Here is a 24,968-nt window from a genome sequence, read left to right on the forward strand (position 1 = left end):
ACATTTGGATCAATGGCTCATTGGTGAGACAATAGCAAACCACTGATTGTCAAATAAACAATGAAAGGGCCTCTCCTCATAGTGTCACACGTGTTTCCTAGAGCAGAGGTTCTCAACCTGAGCTGAGGGGACATTAAAGGGACACATGCTATAGGCATTCTCTACGTTATATGGAAGGGATCATTGAAACCCTCCCAGATGACCCACGGAGGCACAGCAATTCTTCTAACTAAAAATGTGAAAAATAAACATAAAAGAACATTCCTTGTATATTTTAATCGATTTGAGTTTACTAGTTCAATAGGATCTGATGTGAATGCCTCCACAACAGGCTTCAGAGTGAAGAATAAGGCTTCTTTTAGTGCCAGTACGTAATCACGTAATCACAAGATTATGAAAGTACAGATTTAGTGTATAATGACAGACCTAGAAATGCTTCAATTCGAGAGCACCCCGGATGCACTCTGGCGTTTACTAAAACGGGAAAGAAAGAAATCTACCTCTACAGCCATAGCAAAGTCCATCGTGATATAATGTGTCCTGGTTAACAAAACAGGGACACAAGAAAGATGTTTAAAATAAAAGTGGCATTAATAGAGTAGTTGTGTTAACTGCGAAGAGTGACTGAGTGTGACTTCAGGCTGATATGTGGATAATGTTTGTGTTAATTAGTTAGTTTATCCCTTTTATAAACAAGGCTTCCATATAGGGCAGGGGAATCTGATTATTATTATTTTCACCTCGTAATAATATATACTTTTAAATATTCTTAAAAAATAACAATCAAAAATAGGATATTTACAAACTCATAATACGTTTTATTTTTAAGATTGTAGAAAAAAGATAATGCATCCATTCTATAGTACATGCCCAAAATAGAGAAGCCAGATTGAAATAGTTAAAGGCGAGGAAAAGCTGTCATAATACAGTAGAAACCATGGAGCATCATTGGAATGTTTTGCGACAATATTTGCATTAGTAGCCTACTTCTATCTACTATGTTGCATGCAACTCCTGTACATGGACCAGCGTTCAGTGACCGTCGGTATTTTAAGACCTCAAAGGTGTTTCTTATCCCTGAATTCATGTGCCAACAAGTAACCAACTTACTTGTTATCTCATCTTATGTACTGTGTCTTTAAGGGTCAGCGTGTGGTGTGGTGTGTGTGGAATGGAATGGAAAATACTTTATTAATCCCCGAGGGGAAATTGAATAAAACTTCTTGATGTTGTGGAATAGTGTGTGTGTGTGTGGTGCAGTGGTGTCCAATATGGGCGCGCTCGGAACTACCGCACCGGTGTGCACTCGCCTATTAGTTTGCATTGCACATTTCCGAAGGCGCCCTATGTGTGCAGCGCTGTGCGGTGTGGTGCAGTAATCTTGAGTTGCCAGAAAACTATTCCACAACATCAAGAATGCAATTTAGAGTCGGGAACTACACCTGGCTGTAACTTCTGTCCACGAACAAATACATTAAAATATCTTTACATAACTATTTTTTTTCAGCTCTACTAAGCAGCAACCTATGCTTAGATGATTGTGATTTATATTCGGATACATTTGCGCGACTGTAAAGACTAAACGGAACTGGGGACGAGGCGTTGCATCCTCTTTAAATGTACGACGGACGGAAGCATTTGAAAATTGTGGGAGGCAACAGTCTGGCTCGCGAGGACTAGCAGTGGTGCAGTGGTGTACAGTGTGCTTTGCAGTGGTTTGCAGTGTGAGTCATTGGTGTGCAGTGCATTGGGATGCAGTGAGCAGTTGCGGTGTGATTCGTTGGTGTGCAGTGCTTTGGGATGCAGTGTGCAGTGCGGTGGTATGCACACGATGGTGTGGTATGCTAAACGACATGAACCGTGATCTGTCTCGATCAGGAACCACGAAATGGACAACGACGAGAACAACTCACAGAAAGCTACACTTCTCTCTTCACTGTATGTGGTCGAGGTCTCCCTCTCTATCTTCTTCCGTAGAGCTCCCCCTTACAAAGCCTAAGCCCTAGGCCTAGACCATCCATACAGTACATGCGCATATTGTACACAAAACGTTGGGACTGATTTCACATTGAGAACATACAGGCAGACAGTGGATGAAAGCATGATTTTTACATTTTCCAAAACAGACAAGGTCTCACACACTTTGGCGTTCCCCTTGTTCCCCACACACACATACACACACACACACACACACACACACACACACACACACACATGAGGGGGGGACCCCAAGTTGGGAAACCACCACAATGTTGCCTCCTCATGCAGAGACCATGCAAGTAGTATGACGGCAAATGAACAGTACTAACCAAGTCATATAAAAAAGTGTTACCAAAATAAAAAGGCATAGCAATTATACGTATCCAACTCAATCTCTTTCTTCTTGTTTTCCCTCTTGACCTTGCCTTTCGCAGTGTCTACACTAGAAATCGCATGCGTTCGACATGCAGTGCGGGTTTTTGCTTTGCAGCGATAAAGCTTTCGGGTGTATATTATGTAGAATAATGTTTTATACTTTTCTTTTGTTGTTGTTGCTCTTTTCAAGCTAATGTTTTGCAGAAGAGTGCGCTGTACAGAGGAGTCTTATTATACAAACTGGTCTGTTTCTTGTCCTTTTGTTGCGTGTGAAGACGTTCTGTCTCCACTCTCCGGTCGGTTCACACACACGCCCGTCGGGTGGTGGCAAGCGGACGTCAAAGGCCCACTTAGACGGTCAGTCTATATACGCAGCAAAGCCACATCCCAGACACCTGCATTTCTGCTTCGTCACCGCTTCAGTCCTCTGTCCGTGGTGAAATTGGTGACCTGACAAAAGGTGTTAAACAACTAAACTTAGTTGTATTATTGAGGGGCGCTAGCCCCTCCTATATACAGGTTTAATGTTTGTTTTTAGTTCAATGTTTGTTTTAAAAACGCCATTGACAATGAAGGGAAAATCTTGTCCCTAATGTCCCTAATGAAAATCTTGTCCCTAATGCCGGGGCTCTGGACATGTCAGCGTTGCTTCTCCGTCACCGTCAGGGAATCTTCCCTTTTTAATCAATGAAGGGTGGCTCCACTGCCTACGATGCGTTGCGTTGCGTTGCTTTAAAATGGCCCCGGTTCGTTTTTTGACCCGCGTCACACGCGTCCAGTGGAGCCCCGCCGTAACACAAACATTAAATGCCATTAACAATAAAGACAATTTAATGTTTGTTTTTACATCAACATTACATCACCTAATCATAGCAACATGAGTATAGATTTTAACATATTAGCGCCCCTCACTTCACACAGGTGTGATATTTTAGACCACGTATTGCAAGACCTCAAGGTGAGTTATGTCATGTGTAGTCTACACAAACATGGTCTCATATTTCAGCAGGTCACTAATTTCACCGTAGCACCACCGTGCCTGGAGGATGGACGGACGGACGGACGGACGGACGGACGGAGGAGACAGAAATGTGAGTATTGGGATTGTGGCTCTAGTGTCTCTCTCCACAAAGGGCCTCCTTGTTGGAATGGTACCCATGGATTATTTGGAGGCACGTCATCCACAGTCCACAGGCGTACGTGCTTCTGACACCCAGGTTGAAACTGGTCTTCTAGGCATGGCTGGATTTAAGAGTCTCAGATTTGTTTTTTTGCAGTTAAAACGGGGTGGGGGATTTTCCGCGGGTTAACCACTCAAACCCTTGACATGCTAGTAAACTGGAGAGGAGTTGCCTCTGTAAACATTTCTCAAGGTCTTCACGCGCTGGGAGTGTGATGGATAAACAACCTGAAAAATGCGTGATTCGTACGATGATGATTTAATTTCTCTGTTAAAATAATCCAATTTTTATTTTAGAAAAACTATCACACCACGTTATCGTGGAGGTGCTCATGTCATAAACAGAGTTGAATAAATTGCAGCATTAATTGCACGAAATAAACACACCCGGTATGCACTGGGAGTGCCTTTAGCCTAAAATATCAGATCTACGACGCATCGCGATGTGAGCTTGTAGATCTGACATTTTCGGCGAATAGGGATGCTAGGCAGGGCTCAAGTGGTTAAGAGAGGAAAAAAGGGGGGGGTGATTGGAGAGGAAAGGGGGGGGGGCATTCACGGTGGCGTGTCCCACGCGGCATCCTCACCGAAGCCTTCCCCCGTGGACGAGAGGGGCATGATCCCCCCTGCCCCTCCTCCCCCCGTGCCGCTCGGCGTAAACGGGTCTGTGTCAGTGTCGGTCTCGCCCTCCGCCAGGTAGCTGGGCCGGCTGCCGCCGCCCCCCCGGCCCCCCCTGTCCCGCGTCCAACTACCCTCGTCCCGCGCCGTGCCGCCGTAGGGGCTCCCACCGTCGCCCCCCGCCGCCACCTCGTCCTCCCGATGTGACGACGAGATGCTGAAGCCGCTCAGCGAGCGCTCAAGCTCCTCGTGGTTGACCGACAGCATGGAGAGGGGCGAGTCCCCCCCCTGTCCCCCCCCTGTGGTCCTTCCCACGTCCCCCTGGTCCCCCCAGGCTGTTTGGTAGTCCTGGACGGAGGTGATGGGCAGCACGGTGGGCCGCTCGCTGTAGCTGGGCGTGTCCAGCTGCCTTCGGTGGGGGTGCGGGTGTGGCGGTGGGAGGTGGTGGGGGTCCGGTGGCATGGAGGTTCGGTTCCCTACGCCTCTGTCATCTGCGACCCCTCTGGCTCCAGCTCCGTAGTAAGGGTTTACCTTGCTGACAGGCACCTGGTGGTAATAATAATAGTATTAATAATAATAATTAATAATAATACACATTACACATTTATCCATCCTAGATCTAAACGAACATTGAAAATCCCATAGACTTGGCTGCCACTGTAGCGCCGAAGTCCTGACGTCACTCGCTCATCCCCTGGTTCCAAGGGGTTCGTAGTTTTTCTCTACTATGAGGAATAACATGGGGTCATCTTAAAATCGTATCATATGTATAATCGTATCTTATATGAGGCGATCTAAAAATCCCCCTATGGGAATTAGAATGTACACAAACCTATAATATAGGTTCGTGTACATTCTAATTCCCATAGTGGGTAACCACTTGGCGATTGCGTACATATCATAATATGATATGTACGCAATCGCCACTTGGTGATTGCGTACATATCATATTATGATATTATTAACCCTTAATATAATTAACCCTTGTGGGTCTGATGTTCCAATGTCGTCCCCCCCCCCCCTACATTAGAACACCTCACTAATGGGATCTATGCACACAGAATAACTCTTTCTACTTCCGAGCACCTTCTCTATACTTCCTTTACAGTTGTTACCAATTCTACTTAAGGCTCTGTTCCATTTAGTGTACAGTGGTTCTCAAACTTTTTAATTACAAGGACCTCCATAACTCGGAGAGTGTACAAATGGAACCTGATGGACCGGTAATAGGTCCATTTGGTTCCATTTGTGCACTTTCAGAGTTACAGATCCTTACGGTGCAAACCAACAAACCAACAATAGCAGCACCCTGACTCTGTTTGACCAGAATGGAACAGAGCCTTCATTAGTACACCCATTAGTATCATTGGTAACAGAGGAAGGAAGGGGCCCAAGTTCCTTCCATAGAGCCCATTCAAGGCTTTATGGAGTGAGTAATTGATAGAATAATTTTAATAGATTGTAAATGTATTACAGATTGAATAAATTCCTGACGGCCTCTCTGTACTGGAGCATGGTGCTCTCGCTCTCTCCTCCGTTCTTCAGTCTGGTGACCGAGTCCCTGTACTCCTGCACCTCTGCTCGCCCCAGCACCTCATCTCTTGCCGCGTCTGTGTCTCCTTCCTCCTCCTGATCCACCACCTTCATGCGAACAAAGGTGTCCAAGATGTTCTTCTGGGATGGACTGCCCTCCCAGCAGTACTCCTCCATGTCTGCCACCGTCTTCTCGGCCTCCCACGCCTCCGTTTTCCAGGATTCGTGGTAGAGGACAGTCAGTAGGTACATGGCGTAGTCATAGTTCTGCTGCTTCAAAGGACAACTGTCAGTTGTGATGCTCAGGACATCAGTCTGTTTGCAATATCTGTCCCCAACCAGCTTAAGCATCTTCTTCCGTGCATGGTCGTTCAGATTCAAACTGGACAGCTTTACCTTCAGATGAACGACACGAGCAGATGGGTTTCTAAGCGAGGTCCCGGCAGGAACATAGTCTGTGCTCTGTACCTTGATGGGAAAGTGTTCATCACACACTGTCAGACTCCAGCGCAGAGGGCCACTCTGTACAGAAGGGTTTCAGAGCGTCACAGTGTTTCTTAATGGCCGCTGGCGTCAAGTGCAAAAAGTTGGGAATCTTGATGAGCTCCAGATTTCCCTTCTTCTCTGGGGGGACGCCTCCCCTCATGGGCTTGCCCATCCGCACAGGTAAGGGTACTGATCCGGGTCTGAAGGGAGCCCAGGCCGGGTACACGGCAGTCCAGTCCTGATCCACTGCCATCTGCTCTGTCCTGGGTTCCCCTGGTTCTCTCCTGGGTGCCCGGGGTCCTCTGTTGCCTCTACCAGGAAACCCTTTGTTTGAATTAGGTCTGTTAGTAGACCGGGCTGTGGTGTATGTCACCCTGCCCAGTGGGCTGTGTGGTGTAAACGTAGGGCTCTTCATTCGTCCCAAGGACAGTAACGCCTTGAATGTGTGAGTCATTGTACATCGAAAGCAACTCTCAACAGACCTAGAGAGTCCACCGCAATACACAGAGCTGGTGTGCAGGTGGGGGACACACATGATATAATATGTCTGGTGATAGTTGATGTGGAGTTCCTTATTATGATCTGTCTGAGTCTGATGTCATGCTGTCACAGTCAGTATGACACACAGCTGCAGTGGGAACTCTTATGTCTGAGTCACAGCAAACTCAACGTATGGCTATGTTTTATAGTCATAGTGGCATGTGTCAGTCACAGTCACCATGCCACATGCCATATGTGGGTGTATCTGCATGTTTGAGAGATAGTAAACTTTATATATGGTTATGTCTGAGTCATAGTGAACTCTATATATGGATGTATAGTATACTCTATATATGGTTATGTTTGAGTCATGGTAAATTCTATATGGTTATGTCTGAGTCATAGTAAACTATATATATATGGTTATTTCTGAGTCATAGTGAACTCTATATATGGTTATGTCTGGGTCATAGTGAACTCTATTATGGTTATGTCTGAATCATAGTGAACTCTATATATGGTTATGTCTCAGTCATAGTGAACTCTATATATGGTTATGTCTGAGTCATAGTGAACTCTATATATGGTTATGTCTGAGTCATAGTGAACTCTATATATGGATGTAAACTCTATATATGGTTATGTCTCAGTCATAGTGAACTCTATATATGGTTATGTCTGAGTCATAGTGAACTCTATATATGGTTATGTCTCAGTCATAGTGAACTCTATATATGGTTATGTCTGAGTCATAGTAAACTATATGATTGTGTTTGAGTCATAGTGAACTCTATATATGGTCATGACTTAGTCATAGTAACAGTAGCCCCATGGGCGGTGGACATGTTGTCTGGGGACATTATAACCTGGTAGGACATGTTGTGTGGGGACATTCTAACCTGGTAGAACATGTTGTGTGAGGACATTCTAACCTGGTAGAACATGTGTGGGGACATTCTAACCTGGTAGGACATGTTGTGTGAGGACATTCTAACCTGGTAGGACATGTTGTGTGGGGACATTCTAACCTGGTAGGACATGTTGTGTGAGGACATTCTAACCTGGTAGGACATGTTGTGTGAGGACATTCTAACCTGGTAGGACATGTTGTGTGAGGACATTCTAACCTGGTAGGACATGTTGTGTGGGGACATTCTAACCTGGTAGGACATGTTGTGTGAGGACATTCTAACCTGGTAGGACATGTTGTGTGAGGACATTCTAACCTGGTAGGACATGTTGTGTGAGGACATTCTAACCTGGTAGGACATGTTGTGTGAGGACATTCTAACCTGGTAGAACATGTTGTGTGAGGACATTCTAACCTGGTAGAACATGTTGTGTGAGGACATTCTAACCTGGTAGAACATGCTGTGTGAGGACATTCTAACCTGGTAGAACATGCTGTGTGAGGACATTCTAACCTGGTAGAACATGCTGTGTGAGGACATTCTAACCTGGTAGGACATGTTGTGTGAGGACATTCTAACCTGGTAGAACATGCTGTGTGAGGACATTCTAACCTGGTAGAACATGTTGTGTGAGGACATTCTAACCTGGTAGGACATGCTGTGTGGGGACATTCTAACCTGGTAGGACATGTTGTGTGGGGACATTCTAACCTGGTAGAACATGCTGTGTGAGGACATTCTAACCTGGTAGGACATGTTGTGTGAGGACATTCTAACCTGGTAGGCCATGCTGTGTGGGAACATCTCGGCGTAGTTGAGGAACACTCGTCTGATCTCCCCGCCGGCGGGCGCCATGGGGTCGCAGGGTTCAAGGGTCATGTGGGCGGTGCCAGCGGAGTCGACCTGCAGGTGCTCGGTGTGCTGGATGTGCATGTCAACCAGGAAGTCCAACTTCTTCTCCATGTCTTCTACCTGCAGGCAGGGGGCAGCAGAGACAACATGGGGGTTAAGATCCATCCATACTAAAGCACTGATTCTCATCCTGTGGGCGAAAGAACACTGAGAAATTGAATGATAATATAACATTAATATAAAAATACAAAATGTTAAAAAAAAAAAATCTTTAAAGCCTTGAAAAAGTATTTTTCATTGTGATGCAGATAAGTAGGAATACTGTGTTTAGTTCTATTGATTCCAAGCCAGAACACAATCGATTACTGAAATAATGATCTGAAAATACCGAATGGGCCCACCCATGGATCCCACGTCCCGACCCACTGTTTAAATACCGAATGGGCCCACCCATGGGTCCGACGTCCCGACCCACTGTTTGGGAAAATCATTTGATACCTTTTTTTATATCTGGGATCCTGCAAAATCTATAGTGTTTACTGTTTATCTAACTCTGAGAGTGTACAAATGGAACGGAATGGACCCATAATATCACTGCCCAGCAGTTGCTTGTTCAAGTCACAAACCTTGCTCTCCACTCGGACAAATCGTCCCATCATGCTTTGGTCTTCACTGTCTGGGATCGGGGCTTTGGCTAGATCAGACTCATTTCTGCAACACAACACTGTGGAGTTAGTACTATTTATTCATTCATTCATTCATACAATATGCGGATTGTATTGATTGATTGATCATACCTGGGGGACTGATTAGATGGATAGGTGAAAGGTGGTTTCTGTGTTTTCTTGTTTTTGGGGGTCAGAGGAGGCCCCGGGGCCAGGATCATATCTATTCTGCAAAGACACAAACATCAACATGTTAAGCTCTTTGTAGAGTGGTTCAGAAAGAAGAACCACAGTTAACTTGTACATCAGAGGACCCCCTATAGCAAAATGTGTTAATACTGCGTCACAATCATTGCAACACAAATCTTCTCTTCTGGGGGTCCCTGACACTAGATATCTTCAGACGGGGGTCGGCGGACAAATACATATCAATTTGGGGGTCCTCGACATGAAAGTATGAAACACTTACATTGATTTGTTGATGTGAAAAATAAACACACACTTCTCGAATAATGGTGAAAGTAGCAGATGATAACTGCTAAGAAGATGCTACCTGGTCTGGAGGTACTTGATTCGACAGAGCATGTCCAGGTGTCCGGCAGAGTACTGCTCGATGACGTCCTTGACGTCGTAAGGCCTCAGCGTCTCCTTGAAACGCTTCTTATTCAGCAGGAACGTCATGATCCTGCAGGAGGACACAGAGGAACGTTCAGCACAGGAAGATTAAAAGATTGGTCAGAGTATAGTTTTGCGTAGCCAGACAACTATATTCCACTAATCTCCAAATGCTATAGTCTGGAACAACTCGGCCAACTGTTTCCTATATTCGTTAATGGGTTTATCCAAGAATTTCCCATTTGGTGCATCCAGTTTACACAAGCTGGCCATTCATTGTCAATGGCATTCAATGTTTGTGTAGGACAAAGCTGGACATAGGAGGGGCTAGCGCCCCTCAAAAATGGCAAGTTTACCAGCTCACAACGCATTGTGAAGCACCGTGTTGTAAGCTTGTAGATCAGCTATTTGTGCTACTTCCGTGGGATAGTCCCATGCAATGATGAAGGGCACGTGTTTATGAAAAGTGCCAACAAGATCACCGCTTTCTAACAGGATCAAGCTGGAGCTTCAAGCCCTTCTCTGTGGCTGTCAACACAGAGACACATGAGCTGAAGGCTTCATCCCACTAGACGAGCTGAAACGAAAGCCTACAGAGCTGCTGAGATCCCATTCAGACGCCTATTCAGAGCCCAGATAATGGCCCAGAAGGAAGCAACTCTTTCACAGGGTTGATCACTCATCTCCCAGGTCTTCATGCTGGATTAGGTTCCACCTTCCTTTATGTCGCAGGTGTGGCCATATAGCTTTGCTGTTCATCTGCTGGGGAGTCAGAGTCTGAGAACTGTGTTCTTGTTTGCATGCTTTTTTTTAGATTTAGATTTTTCAGAATGTGACAGTCTGTAGCCTAGAGAAAACGGCAAAATGAAATATCAGCTGTGCCGTCTCTTCAGACGGCAATGGAGTTACCGGGGGTTGAAAATGTAACAAAGTAGTGAAAACCCCTTCCAACGTGTCGTGGCTCATGTCACGTATCATGCCTATTACATGAGTGTAGTAAGTGATATTGAGTTCCTAGGATGGAATACAAAGTTAGTGAGCCCTGAAACCACGCTGCATTGGTGAATGTAAACAAACAGATATTTGATAGGAAGTAGAACGCAAGTGGTTCTACACATGCGTGACTGGTCTATCTGGCAGTGTGTCACTGCTACATATAGCCACCTGGAATGCACACTGCAGCGTTTCAATCACTGTTGCTGCACCCGGGGTCTGCGTCTAAACACAGAATAAAAAGAGAACGCATCAGGATCTTGCTGTTTTCTCTATAGACCATTGTTGTCTAAACGTGGCCTTAGTTCTGTGATCCTCAACCTTATGTGACCCCAAGCTTATTATGCATTAGGCCATGGACACCAATTCACTACCATTTTAAATTATTATTATACAGCAGGTTGTTTCGAGGAAGCAAGTTGATTGGTTGAAATGGGCATCTAGCCGTGCTTCAAACGAGCATGATGGAACACCTAATCAAAACATATCAAAACAAACAACAACTAAATAAATATCAGCTGTGCTGAGTCTCGCTGAGTGGAGCCGACTGCGTTGCTAGGCTAACGATTTTCTTGGAAGATTTTTGGTCGTAGTGGCTACATCTGTCATGATTTTGAAATTGAGTTGATGTGTTCTTTTAAGGATAACTGTTGTATAATTGCAATGTTACACCCAAGGGTCGTGCTTTCTGTCATTAATGGCACTTCTGCGCTGCTACAGGAAAGAGCCGATAGGCGAGTTCCGTAAGCAGGCATAATTATGATCATGTGTGTGGGACCGCAATAGATATACACTGTAATTTATTTTACTGTGCAAATGGAACCAAAGGGTTCATTTGTACACTCTCAGAGATATAGAGTAATTTGGACCCTTGGTGGTCCCCGTACCTGAAGTTGATAACAGATAGCATCTTATTGTTAGATATAGATGCTATAGGCTGGTATCCGAGTTTCTTTGAGACACTTAATAGTTTTGCTCTGTACTTGTCACTTGATGACTAGTGTGCATTTCATTTTGCAATTGTAAGTCACTCTGAATGAGAGCGTGTGATAAATGCCTAAATGTTACATTTTGTATTTTGTGTAGGCTACTACAATAATGCTGTTCCTTTATTGCAAGTGGCCGGGACACTAACTTTCTGTCCACTTATTGATTTTGCAGTAATAATTAGCAACAACTACTAATTGGTTTGTTCCACAGATTGGCAGAATCTATGGCGGTGCCTATCGATTGTGTTATTGATTTGCTGTTGGAAAAACAAAACAAATATACGACAGTCACTGCTTCCTCTCCCCAAGAGCATGCTAGGACAAGTGCACATGGGGAGCAAGTGAACACAGCCCTCTGTCGTCCCACAGCAAGAGCTACTGGTGAGGCAACCTTGTGGAAACTACATCTCCCACAGTTCCTCAGAAGCAGGTCCAAGACAAACAAACAAGACACGCCATCTATGATTGCCGCTTTACCCTCGCATACAGTATCTGTGTGACGTAGGTGGCCGTGTGAAGAATGTGAAGAAAAAACACACATATACAGTGCATGAAGGTATATGATGCAAATTTGAGAGCTTACTAATTTGATTTGGGCACTCAAACTCATAGAATTCTGAACCTGTAGCCTGTAATCCACACACACGTTACTTGAAATTGAAATCTCTCTCACGCACGCAAAATAAAATACAATAATAATTCAAATAAATAAACAAAGATACGAGAAATCAGTTGGAAAAAAAATGGTGTTCTCTAAAGCAGTGGTTCCCAAAGTGGGGTCCGGGGACCCCCAGGGGTACCTGAGGGAGTTCCAGGGGGGACCCATCTATTTTGTTCATGTTCATAAAGTGCTAAAGTGTTTAAAGCAGTGGTTCCCAAACTTTTTCATGTCAAGGACCCCCAAATTGACACTACTTAGCCCGTGGACCCCCATTTGAAAAGATATGCCAGGGACCCCCATAAGAGAAGACGTACACATTTAGACGTCTACATTTAGACGTACACATTTAGACGTCTACATTTAGACGTCTGTATACATTTAGACGTCTACATTTAGACGTATACATTTAGACGTCTACATTTAGACGTATATCTCTCTCATAGCCCATATCGTACGGCATACTATAGCACTCATTTTTGAGGATTTGAAAAAAATGAAAAAATAAAAAAACGATGGGTTATAGCCCATGTTTTTTTAAATTTTGAAAAATAAAGTTATCCTCGTTTCTCATCATTTTGGACCATGGGCTATAGCCCATATCGTACGGCATACTATAGCACGCCGTTTTTCATCATTTTTGAGGATTTAAAAAAAATGAAAAAATAAAAAAACGATGGGTTATAGCCCATGTTTTTTGAAATTTTGAAAAATAAAGTTATCCTCGTTTCTCATCATTTATTATATAGGCTATCATTTCTTTATGTGCTGATCGACCAATATGTTGGGGACACATGCCTACATATTTTATCTGAGATTTGGGAACAATTTATTGATTCAGCATGAAGACTAAAGCCTTCTGAATAGATCTATACGCAAGTGTATGCCTCCGCAAATGTCTACGCCACCTAAAGAGGATTTGACGGAGTTTCCGACCAACCTACGTGAGTGTCAAGTTCACGGCCATTTCCTTGAATTCCAAATTAAAATGTGGGAAATCCACGTAAATTCCGCTAGCACGTCACGTCATGTTATCATCGTAAACGCCGTTGTGAATTTGGACCATGGTGTTGCAAAGCAAAAGAAAGCGCTGGTAGTGTACTATCCAAGCTTCTGCCTGGATATAGGGTTCGAAGCCCTACAGCGCTGTAACCTGCTAACCTTAGTCCTGTTGTATGTTCACATTAAATATGAAATTCACTATTTCACCAGTGTGAAGTCAACTTGGAGAAATGGAGAGCAAAAGGTTAAATCTGGACTGACAATCATTGCCACTGACACTCTGCTGATTGTCACTCACTCACTCACTCCCCAATTGCCTCACTAATCAGCATCAGTGCATTCACTGCACCTGAGAGTAGGGCGTTGGCCAAACACAGGAAACACACAAACCTCCATGAGAAACAGCAGTGTGCATCCAAACAGGAGCAACACACACAAACAGCAGAGCAGAACGGTGCAGCCATATAAATGCTGGAGAGACAGCCGGTGAGAGAACTGTATATCTGTGACAGATCATGCCAGTTGCATGCCAGTTCATGGACACTTGTTATTGTTTGTTGTTGTTTATGATGACTTGAGTTGAAGTTAAAGGAAACATGATGGCCAATTGGACATGAACAATGAACATGATCATTTGATTTAAAATACATTTGAATTGATTATTGATTGATAAAAACGTTTCAATGATGCTAATTAATTCAGTTTATTTAATTTACATTTCATGAGTTTATTATGTTTAAAAACTGTTTAGAAACGAATTGAGCATTTAGAAATGAGTTGATTAAGAGACACTTAAGTAAAAATGATATTTAGGTGTTTAGAACATGTAAAGTATGTGTATTGATTGAATGTGCATTATACTTACATTAGTTCTTTTTTATTTTCCCTTTAAGGTTTTTCACCTTACCTGACTTACCCACTAACTGACTTACACAATACCTGTACAACTGTACTCAACTACAAAGTAAAGAAGAGTAAAAAGAAGGAAACTGTGTGGTCATTGTATGAGTGAAACCCAGTAACAATCTCCATATGGTCTGTGCCATCCCTTTCAAGCAGGGAAACTGCAAAAAATACTAAATAGCTTGACAACCAGTGTTAAGATGCTGTGTTTAGATTACCCCACCTGAAACTAATCTATAATACGATATGGGCTATAGCCCATGGTCCAAAATGATGAGAAACGAGGCTAACTCTTTTTTTCAGAATTTCAAAAAACATGGGCTATAACCCATCGTTTTTTTATTTTTTCATTTTTTTCAAATCCTCAAAAATGATGAAAAGCGGCGTGCTATAGTATGCCGTACGATATGGGCTATAGCCCATGGTCCAAAATGATGAGAAACGAGGCTAACTTTTTTTTTTTTAAATTCAAAAAACATGGGCTATAACCCATCGTTTTTTTATATTTTCATTTTTTTCAAATCCTCAAAAATGATGAAAAACGGCGTGCTATAGTATGCCGTACGATATGGGCTATAGCCCATGGTCCAAAATGATGAGAAACGAGGATAACTAAAAAAAAAAAAAAAACATGGGCTATAACCCATCGTCGCATGGAGACAGAACTCTGCACCATGCATCTCACATGCCTTTGTGGCATAAACATAAAGACAAGGATGTATAAACCGAATGTTGTAGGTTCAAAAATGAGTCAATATAAAAACTGAAACAACAAATCACACTCTTCATTAGGAGTGACATATTGGGTAAGACTAAGATGACAGTTGAACAAAGCCCCTTGCTGGGCTTGAACCTAGAACCTTCTGTTTGCGAAGCCTGTGTCTTAACCGCTGCTACAACTTTGCTTATACATTAGAGACAGGTAGGCCTACAAAGGTACAACCTTGCAAAGATGCAAAATGAAAAAAGAATAACTAAAGGCCCTGCTCTTTGTAATACACATACAAACTTGGAAAAACATCCTTGATGTAAGAGTGAGCTAAATATTGTATAAATGTCCGTACTAGTAGGCCTACTTGTGTGCAACAAGCAAGTAGGCACTCGATAGGGTGCAGTTCTAGTTTATTTTGCCATAACACCCACATTTTACTGTGTGGAAACACCGGGGGGGGAAATACCCCCCCCGGCCCCACTGTACTGCATCCCAGTAGACCCAGGGTAACAGAGTACATCGATGAGTATTGGCTTCAGTGCTTGGGTACAGCTTGGTCCCCCAGGCTGGCCTTGAACCTGCTTTGGCCATGTACCTCGGTACACAGTCGCCTTGGTAGCCACGCTAGAACTCGATCACCTAGAGCACCTCCACCAATTACACTTGTTTCTTTAGGGCTTTTATGTCGAAAGTGTGCATTGTTTTTTAACCTAAAGAACCTCTATATTCTGAAAGGTGGGTTAAGTCAGACATTCTCAACTGCATCAAGTTCGAACCTGCTGAAGATTTAAAGGTCGGTCCCTGTTTCAATCCTGGATTTAGGCAGTTCAAATGAGGTACAGAAAACCCTTCGACTCTTTGGCTGATCTCACGGAGTGAAAAACTTTATGAGTTTACAGAAGAACAAAAGAAACAAAAAATAAGTGTGAATTGTCTGGAGCCAGTAGCTCAGTGTGTTAGAATGCTGCCACATGATCGGGAGATGGTGGGTTCAAAGCCCACTCAGGTTCAAACAAAAAAATAAAGGGGCCAATCCCACCCCATTCTTTACTGACACTTTGCATTCCACACTAACATCAACTAGCACAGAAAAGCTGTGTTGTAGTAACCAGCAGTTAGCTCAGTGTGATGAGTGGCTGTACTTGTCATCCACAGGTCCAGGGTTCGAATCCCACATTAGTCATGTTGCTATGTGACACTTTGCTTTGCACACTGACTTTCAGAAGGACAACTTTAAAGCAGCCCAGAAATTCACCATGTTTGTGTGCCTCAATGGCCCAGTGGATAAGTCAAATGATATCCGTAGTATACCTAGTAGAAGTGTGCCGGTTCAAACCGGCAAAGACTCATGTCAAAAAACATGGGCTATAACCCATCGTTTTTTTCATTTTTTCCAATTTCCGCAATTTCCGCAATTTGCAATTTCTGAAATTTCCTGAATTCCGCAATTTTCCGCAATTTGCAATTTCTGAAATTTCCTGAATTCCGCAATTTCCGCAATTTTCCGCAATTTAGGCTAACTTGAAATTTTGAAAAAAAAGTTCAGGAAATTGCGGAAATTGCAAATTGCGAAATTTTGGAAATTGAGGAAATTTGAAAAAATGAAAAAAACACTTCTACTAGGTGTATGGATATCATTTGACTTATCCACTGGGCCATTGAGGCACACAAACATGGTGAATTTCTGGGCTGCTTTAAAGTTGTCCTTCTGGAAATCAGTGTGTAAAGCAAAGTGTCACAATTTTGACCAGGATTTGAACCCTGGACCTGTGGCTCTCCAGGACAGCCTCTCATCACAGTGAGCTAACTGCTGGATACTAATACAAATACAAAGCTTTTTTGTTTGTTTTCTTCTTCTGAAATCGGTCTTGAACCTAAAGATATGAGTCAGGTTTGAACCGGCACACTTCTACTAGGTATACTACGGATATCAATTGACTTATCCACTGGGCCATTGAGGCACACAAACATGGTGAATTTCTGGGCTGCTTTAAAGTTGTCCTTCTGAAAGTCAGTGTGCAAAGCAAAGTGTCACATAGCCACATGACTAATGTGGGATTCGAACCCTGGACCTGTGGATGACAAGTACAGCCACTCATCACACTGAGCTAACTGCTGGTTACTACAACACAGCTTTTCTGTGCTAGTTGATGTTAGTGTGGAATGCAAAGTGTCAGTAAAGAATAGAGTGGGATTGGCCCCTTTATTTTTTTGTTTGAACCTGAGTGGGCTTTGAACCCACCATCTCCCGATCATGTGGCAGCATTCTAACACACTGAGCTACTGGCTCCAGACAATTCACACTTATTTTTTGTTTCTTTTGTTCTTCTGTAACTCATAAAGTTTTTCACTCCGTGAGATCAGCCAAAGAGTCGAAGGGTTTTCTGTACCTCATTTGAACTGCCTAAATCCAGGATTGAAACAGGGACCGACCTTTAAATCTTCAGCAGGTTCGAACTTGATGCAGTTGAGAATGTCTGACTTAACCCACCTTTCAGAATATAGAGGTTCTTTAGGTTAAAAAACAATGCACACTTTCGACATAAAAGCCCTAAAGAAACAAGTGTAATTGGTGGAGGTGCTCTAGGTGATCGAGTTCTAGCGTGGCTACCAAGGCGACTGTGTACCGAGGTACATGGCCAAAGCAGGTTCAAGGCCAGCCTGGGGGACCAAGCTGTACCCAAGCACTGAAGCCAATACTCATCGATGTACTCTGTTACCCTGGGTCTACTGGGTAGACTATAGCCCATATCGTACGGCATACTATAGCATGCCGTTTTTCATCATTTTTGAGGATTTGAAAAAAATGAAAAAATAAAAAAACGATGGGTTATAGCCCATGTTTTTTGAAATTTTGAAAAATAAAGTTATCCTCGTTTCTCATCATTTTGGACCATGGGCTATAGCCCATAACGTACGGCATACTATAGCACGCCGTTTTTCATCATTTTTGAGGATTTGAAAAAAATAAAAAAGTAAAAAAACGATGGGTTATAGCCCATGTTTTTTGAAATTTTGAAAAATAAAGTTATCCTCGTTTCTCATCATTTTGGACCATGGGCTATAGCCCATATCGTACGGCATACTATAGCACGCCGTTTTTCATCATTTTTGAGGATTTGAAAAAAATTTAAAATTAAAAAAACGATGGGTTATAGCCCATGTTTTTGGAAATTTTGGAAAAAAAAGTTATCCTCGTTACTCATAATTTTGGACCATGGGCTATAGCCCATATCGTACGGCATACTATAGCACGCCGTTTTTCATCATTTTTGAGGATTTGAAAAAAATGAAAAAATAAAAAAACGATGGGTTATAGCCCATGTTTTTTGAAATTTTGAAAAATAAAGTTATCCTCGTTTCTCATCATTTTGGACCATGGGCTATAGCCCATATCGTACGGCATACTATAGCACGCCGTTTTTCATCATTTTTGAGGATTTGAAAAAAATTAAAAATTAAAAAAACGATGGGTTATAGCCCATGTTTTTTGAAATTTTGGAAAAAAAAGTTATCCTCGTTTCTCATAATTTTGGACCATGGGCTATAGCCCATATCGTACGGCATACTATAGCACGCCGTTTTTCATCATTTTTGAGGATTTGAAAAAAATGAAAAAATAAAAAAACGATGGGTTATAGCCCATGTTTTTTGAAATTTTGAAAAATAAAGTTATCCTCGTTTCTCATCATTTTGGACCATGGGCTATAGCCCATATCGTACGGCATACTATAGCACGCCGTTTTTCATCATTTTTGAGGATTTGAAAAAAATGAAAAAATAAAAAAACGATGGGTTATAGCCCATGTTTTTTGAAATTTTGAAAAATAAAGTTATCCTCGTTTCTCATCATTTTGGACCATGGGCTATAGCCCATATCGTACGGCATACTATAGCATGCCGTTTTTCATCATTTTTGAGGATTTGAAAAAAATGAAAAAATAAAAAAACGATGGGTTATAGCCCATGTTTTTTGAAATTTTGAAAAATAAAGTTATCCTCGTTTCTCATCATTTTGGACCATGGGCTATAGCCCATATCGTACGGCATACTATAGCACGCCGTTTTTCATCATTTTTGAGGATTTGAATAAAATGAAAAAATAAAAAAACGATGGGTTATAGCCCATGTTTTTTGAAATTTTGGAAAAAAAAGTTAGCCTCGTTTCTCATCATTTTGGACCGTGGGCTATAGCCCATATCGTACGGCATACTATGGCACGCCGTTTTTCATCATTTTTGAGGATTTGAAAAAAATGAAAAATGAAAAAAACGGTGGGTTATAGCCCATGTTTTTTGAAATTTTGAAAAAAAAAGTTAGCCTCGTTTCTCATCATTTTGGACCCTGGGCTATAGCCCATATCGTACGGCATACTATAGCGCGCAGTTTTACATCATTTTTGAGGATTTGAAAAAAATGAAAAAATGAAAAAAACGGTGGGTTATAGCCCATGTTTTTTGAAATTTTGAAAAAAAAAGTTAGCCTCGTTTCTCATCATTTTGGACCGTGGGCTATAGCCCATATCGTACGGCATACTATGGCCTGCCGTTTTTAATCATTTTTGAGGATTTGAAAAAAATGAAAAATAAAAAAAACGGTGGGTTATAGCCCATGTTTTTTGAAATTTTGAAAAAAAAAGTTAGCCTCGTTTCTCATCATTTTGGACCGTGGGCTATAGCCCATATCGTACGGCATACTATGGCACGCCGTTTTTCATCATTTTTGAGGATTTGAAAAAAATGAAAAAATGAAAAAAACGGTGGGTTATAGCCCATGTTTTTTGAAATTTTGAAAAAAAAAGTTAGCCTCGTTTCTCATCATTTTGGACCGTGGGCTATAGCCCATATCGTACGGCATACTATGGCACGCCGTTTTTCATAATTTTTGAGGATTTGAAAAAAATGAAAAATGAAAAAAACGATGGGTTATAGCCCATGTTTTTTGAAATTTTGAAAAATAAAGTTATCCTCGTTTCTCATCATTTTGGACCATGGGCTATAGCCCATATCGTACGGCATACTATAGCACGCCGTTTTTCATCATTTTTGAGGATTTGAAAAAAATGAAAAAATAAAAAAACGATGGGTTATAGCCCATGTTTTTTGAAATTTTGAAAAATAAAGTTATCCTCGTTTCTCATCATTTTGGACCATGGGCTATAGCCCATATCGTACGGCATACTATAGCATGCCGTTTTTCATCATTTTTGAGGATTTGAAAAAAATGAAAAAATAAAAAAACGATGGGTTATAGCCCATGTTTTTTGAAATTTTGAAAAATAAAGTTATCCTCGTTTCTCATCATTTTGGACCATGGGCTATAGCCCATATCGTACGGCATACTATAGCACGCCGTTTTTCATCATTTTTGAGGATTTGAATAAAATGAAAAAATAAAAAAACGATGGGTTATAGCCCATGTTTTTTGAAATTTTGGAAAAAAAAGTTAGCCTCGTTTCTCATCATTTTGGACCGTGGGCTATAGCCCATATCGTACGGCATACTATGGCACGCCGTTTTTCATCATTTTTGAGGATTTGAAAAAAATGAAAAATGAAAAAAACGGTGGGTTATAGCCCATGTTTTTTGAAATTTTGAAAAAAAAAGTTAGCCTCGTTTCTCATCATTTTGGACCGTGGGCTATAGCCCATATCGTACGGCATACTATAGCGCGCAGTTTTACATCATTTTTGAGGATTTGAAAAAAATGAAAAAATGAAAAAAACGGTGGGTTATAGCCCATGTTTTTTGAAATTTTGAAAAAAAAAGTTAGCCTCGTTTCTCATCATTTTGGACCGTGGGCTATAGCCCATATCGTACGGCATACTATGGCCTGCCGTTTTTAATCATTTTTGAGGATTTGAAAAAAATGAAAAATGAAAAAAACGGTGGGTTATAGCCCATGTTTTTTGAAATTTTGAAAAAAAAAGTTAGCCTCGTTTCTCATCATTTTGGACCGTGGGCTATAGCCCATATCGTACGGCATACTATGGCACGCCGTTTTTCATAATTTTTGAGGATTTGAAAAAAATGAAAAATGAAAAAAACGATGGGTTATAGCCCATGTTTTTTGAAATTTTGAAAAATGAAGTTATCCTCGTTTCTCATCATTTTGGACCATGGGCTATAGCCCATATCGTACGGCATACTATAGCACGCCGTTTTTCATCATTTTTGAGGATTTGAAAAAAATGAAAAAATAAAAAAACGATGGGTTATAGCCCATGTTTTTTGAAATTTTGAAAAATAAAGTTATCCTCGTTTCTCATCATTTTGGACCATGGGCTATAGCCCATATCGTACGGCATACTATAGCATGCCGTTTTTCATCATTTTTGAGGATTTGAAAAAAATGAAAAAATAAAAAAACGATGGGTTATAGCCCATGTTTTTTGAAATTTTGAAAAATAAAGTTATCCTCGTTTCTCATCATTTTGGACCATGGGCTATAGCCCATATCGTACGGCATACTATAGCACGCCGTTTTTAATCATTTTTGAGGATTTGAAAAAAATGAAAAATAAAAAAAACGGTGGGTTATAGCCCATGTTTTTTGAAATTTTGAAAAAAAAAGTTAGCCTCGTTTCTCATCATTTTGGACCGTGGGCTATAGCCCATATCGTACGGCATACTATGGCCTGCCGTTTTTAATCATTTTTGAGGATTTGAAAAAAATGAAAAATAAAAAAAACGGTGGGTTATAGCCCATGTTTTTTGAAATTTTGAAAAAAAAAGTTAGCCTCGTTTCTCATCATTTTGGACCGTGGGCTATAGCCCATATCGTACGGCATACTATGGCACGCCGTTTTTCATCATTTTTGAGGATTTGAAAAAAATGAAAAAATGAAAAAAACGGTGGGTTATAGCCCATGTTTTTTGAAATTTTGAAAAAAAAGGTTAGCCTCGTTTCTCATCATTTTGGACCGTGGGCTATAGCCCATATCATACGGCATACTATAGCGCGCAGTTTTTCATCATTTTTGAGGATTTGAAAAAAATGAAAAAAACGGTGGGTTATAGCCCATGTTTTTTGAAATTTTGAAAAAAAAAGTTAGCCTCGTTTCTCATCATTTTGGACCGTGGGCTATAGCCCATATCGTACGGCATACTATGGCACGCCGTTTTTCATAATTTTTGAGGATTTGAAAAAAATGAAAAAAACGGTGGGTTATAGCCCATGTTTTTTGAAATTTTGAAAAAAAAAGTTAGCCTCGTTTCTCATCATTTTGGACCGTGGGCTATAGCCCATATCGTACGGCATACTATGGCACGCCGTTTTTCATAATTTTTGAGGATTTGAAAAAAATGAAAAATGAAAAAAACGATGGGTTATAGCCCATGTTTTTTGAAATTTTGAAAAATAAAGTTATCCTCGTTTCTCATCATTTTGGACCATGGGCTATAGCCCATATCGTACGGCATACTATAGCACGCCGTTTTTCATCATTTTTGAGGATTTGAAAAAAATGAAAAAATAAAAAAACGATGGGTTATAGCCCATGTTTTTTGAAATTTTGAAAAATAAAGTTATCCTCGTTTCTCATCATTTTGGACCATGGGCTATAGCCCATATCGTACGGCATACTATAGCATGCCGTTTTTCATCATTTTTGAGGATTTGAAAAAAATGAAAAAATAAAAAAACGATGGGTTATAGCCCATGTTTTTTGAAATTTTGAAAAATAAAGTTATCCTCGTTTCTCATCATTTTGGACCATGGGCTATAGCCCATATCGTACGGCATACTATAGCACGCCGTTTTTCATCATTTTTGAGGATTTGAATAAAATGAAAAAATAAAAAAACGATGGGTTATAGCCCATGTTTTTTGAAATTTTGGAAAAAAAAGTTAGCCTCGTTTCTCATCATTTTGGACCGTGGGCTATAGCCCATATCGTACGGCATACTATGGCACGCCGTTTTTCATCATTTTTGAGGATTTGAAAAAAATGAAAAATGAAAAAAACGGTGGGTTATAGCCCATGTTTTTTGAAATTTTGAAAAAAAAAGTTAGCCTCGTTTCTCATCATTTTGGACCGTGGGCTATAGCCCATATCGTACGGCATACTATGGCACGCCGTTTTTCATCATTTTTGAGGATTTGAAAAAAATGAAAAAATGAAAAAAACGGTGGGTTATAGCCCATGTTTTTTGAAATTTTGAAAAAAAAAGTTAGCCTCGTTTCTCATCATTTTGGACCGTGGGCTATAGCCCATATCATACGGCATACTATAGCGCGCAGTTTTTCATCATTTTTGAGGATTTGAAAAAAATGAAAAAAACGGTGGGTTATAGCCCATGTTTTTTGAAATTTTGAAAAAAAAAGTTAGCCTCGTTTCTCATCATTTTGGACCGTGGGCTATAGCCCATATCGTACGGCATACTATGGCACGCCGTTTTTCATAATTTTTGAGGATTTGAAAAAAATGAAAAATGAAAAAAACGGTGGGTTATAGCCCATGTTTTTTGAAATGTTGAAAAAAAAAGTTAGCCTCGTTTCTCATCATTTTGGACCGTGGGCTATAGCCCATATCGTACGGCATACTATGGCACGCCGTTTTTCATCATTTTTGAGGATTTGAAAAAAATGAAAAAATGAAAAAAACGGTGGGTTATAGCCCATGTTTTTTGAAATTTTGAAAAAAAAAGTTAGCCTCGTTTCTCATCATTTTGGACCGTGGGCTATAGCCCATATCATACGGCATACTATAGCGCGCAGTTTTTCATCATTTTTGAGGATTTGAAAAAAATGAAAAAAACGGTGGGTTATAGCCCATGTTTTTTGAAATTTTGAAAAAAAAAGTTAGCCTCGTTTCTCATCATTTTGGACCGTGGGCTATAGCCCATATCGTACGGCATACTATGGCACGCCGTTTTTCATAATTTTTGAGGATTTGAAAAAAATGAAAAATGAAAAAAACGGTGGGTTATAGCCCATGTTTTTTGAAATTTTGAAAAAAAAAGTTAGCCTCGTTTCTCATCATTTTGGACCGTGGGCTATAGCCCATATCGTACGGCATACTATGGCACGCCGTTTTTCATCATTTTTGAGGATTTGAAAAAAATGAAAAATGAAAAAAACGATGGGTTATAGCCCATGTTTTTTGAAATTTTGAAAAATAAAGTTATCCTCGTTTCTCATCATTTTGGACCATGGGCTATAGCCCATATCGTACGGCATACTATAGCACGCCGTTTTTCATCATTTTTGAGGATTTGAAAAAAATGAAAAAATAAAAAAACGATGGGTTATAGCCCATGTTTTTTGAAATTTTGAAAAATAAAGTTATCCTCGTTTCTCATCATTTTGGACCATGGGCTATAGCCCATATCGTACGGCATACTATAGCATGCCGTTTTTCATCATTTTTGAGGATTTGAAAAAAATGAAAAAATAAAAAAACGATGGGTTATAGCCCATGTTTTTTGAAATTTTGAAAAATAAAGTTATCCTCGTTTCTCATCATTTTGGACCATGGGCTATAGCCCATATCGTACGGCATACTATAGCACGCCGTTTTTCATCATTTTTGAGGATTTGAATAAAATGAAAAAATAAAAAAACGATGGGTTATAGCCCATGTTTTTTGAAATTTTGGAAAAAAAAGTTAGCCTCGTTTCTCATCATTTTGGACCGTGGGCTATAGCCCATATCGTACGGCATACTATGGCACGCCGTTTTTCATCATTTTTGAGGATTTGAAAAAAATGAAAAAATGAAAAAAACGGTGGGTTATAGCCCATGTTTTTTGAAATTTTGAAAAAAAAAGTTAGCCTCGTTTCTCATCATTTTGGACCGTGGGCTATAGCCCATATCATACGGCATACTATAGCGCGCAGTTTTTCATCATTTTTGAGGATTTGAAAAAAATGAAAAAAACGGTGGGTTATAGCCCATGTTTTTTGAAATTTTGAAAAAAAAAGTTAGCCTCGTTTCTCATCATTTTGGACCGTGGGCTATAGCCCATATCGTACGGCATACTATGGCACGCCGTTTTTCATAATTTTTGAGGATTT

The 24,968-nt window shown here is 40.8% G+C and overlaps 2 protein-coding genes across 2 annotated transcripts in view; both read right to left on the reverse strand.

Moving 5' to 3' along the window:
• Nucleotides 1–4,090: 4,090 nt before the first annotated feature.
• kcnq3 (potassium voltage-gated channel, KQT-like subfamily, member 3) overlaps nt 4,091–24,968 on the reverse strand; it is a gene marked incomplete at both ends in the record, with an annotated part of 181,907 nt that continues 161,029 nt past the window's right edge. Inside the window, 5 exon segments of the mRNA XM_080778909.1 lie at nt 4,091–4,699; nt 8,341–8,529; nt 9,039–9,126; nt 9,213–9,308; nt 9,634–9,765. Of these exon segments, the coding sequence (XP_080635035.1) occupies nt 4,091–4,699; nt 8,341–8,529; nt 9,039–9,126; nt 9,213–9,308; nt 9,634–9,765 (1,114 nt within the window).
• On the reverse strand, nt 5,624–6,626 carry LOC308325335 (small ribosomal subunit protein mS35-like; the record flags this gene model as incomplete). Its single annotated transcript, XM_080777823.1, is given in 2 exon segments — nt 5,624–6,176; nt 6,178–6,626. Coding segments are annotated over 2 exon segments (1,002 nt in total).

The sequence above is a fragment of the Protomyctophum bolini genome, assembly GCF_963924005.1.
Source record: "Protomyctophum bolini genome assembly, chromosome: 12".
Classification (NCBI taxonomy): domain Eukaryota; kingdom Metazoa; phylum Chordata; class Actinopteri; order Myctophiformes; family Myctophidae; genus Protomyctophum; species Protomyctophum bolini.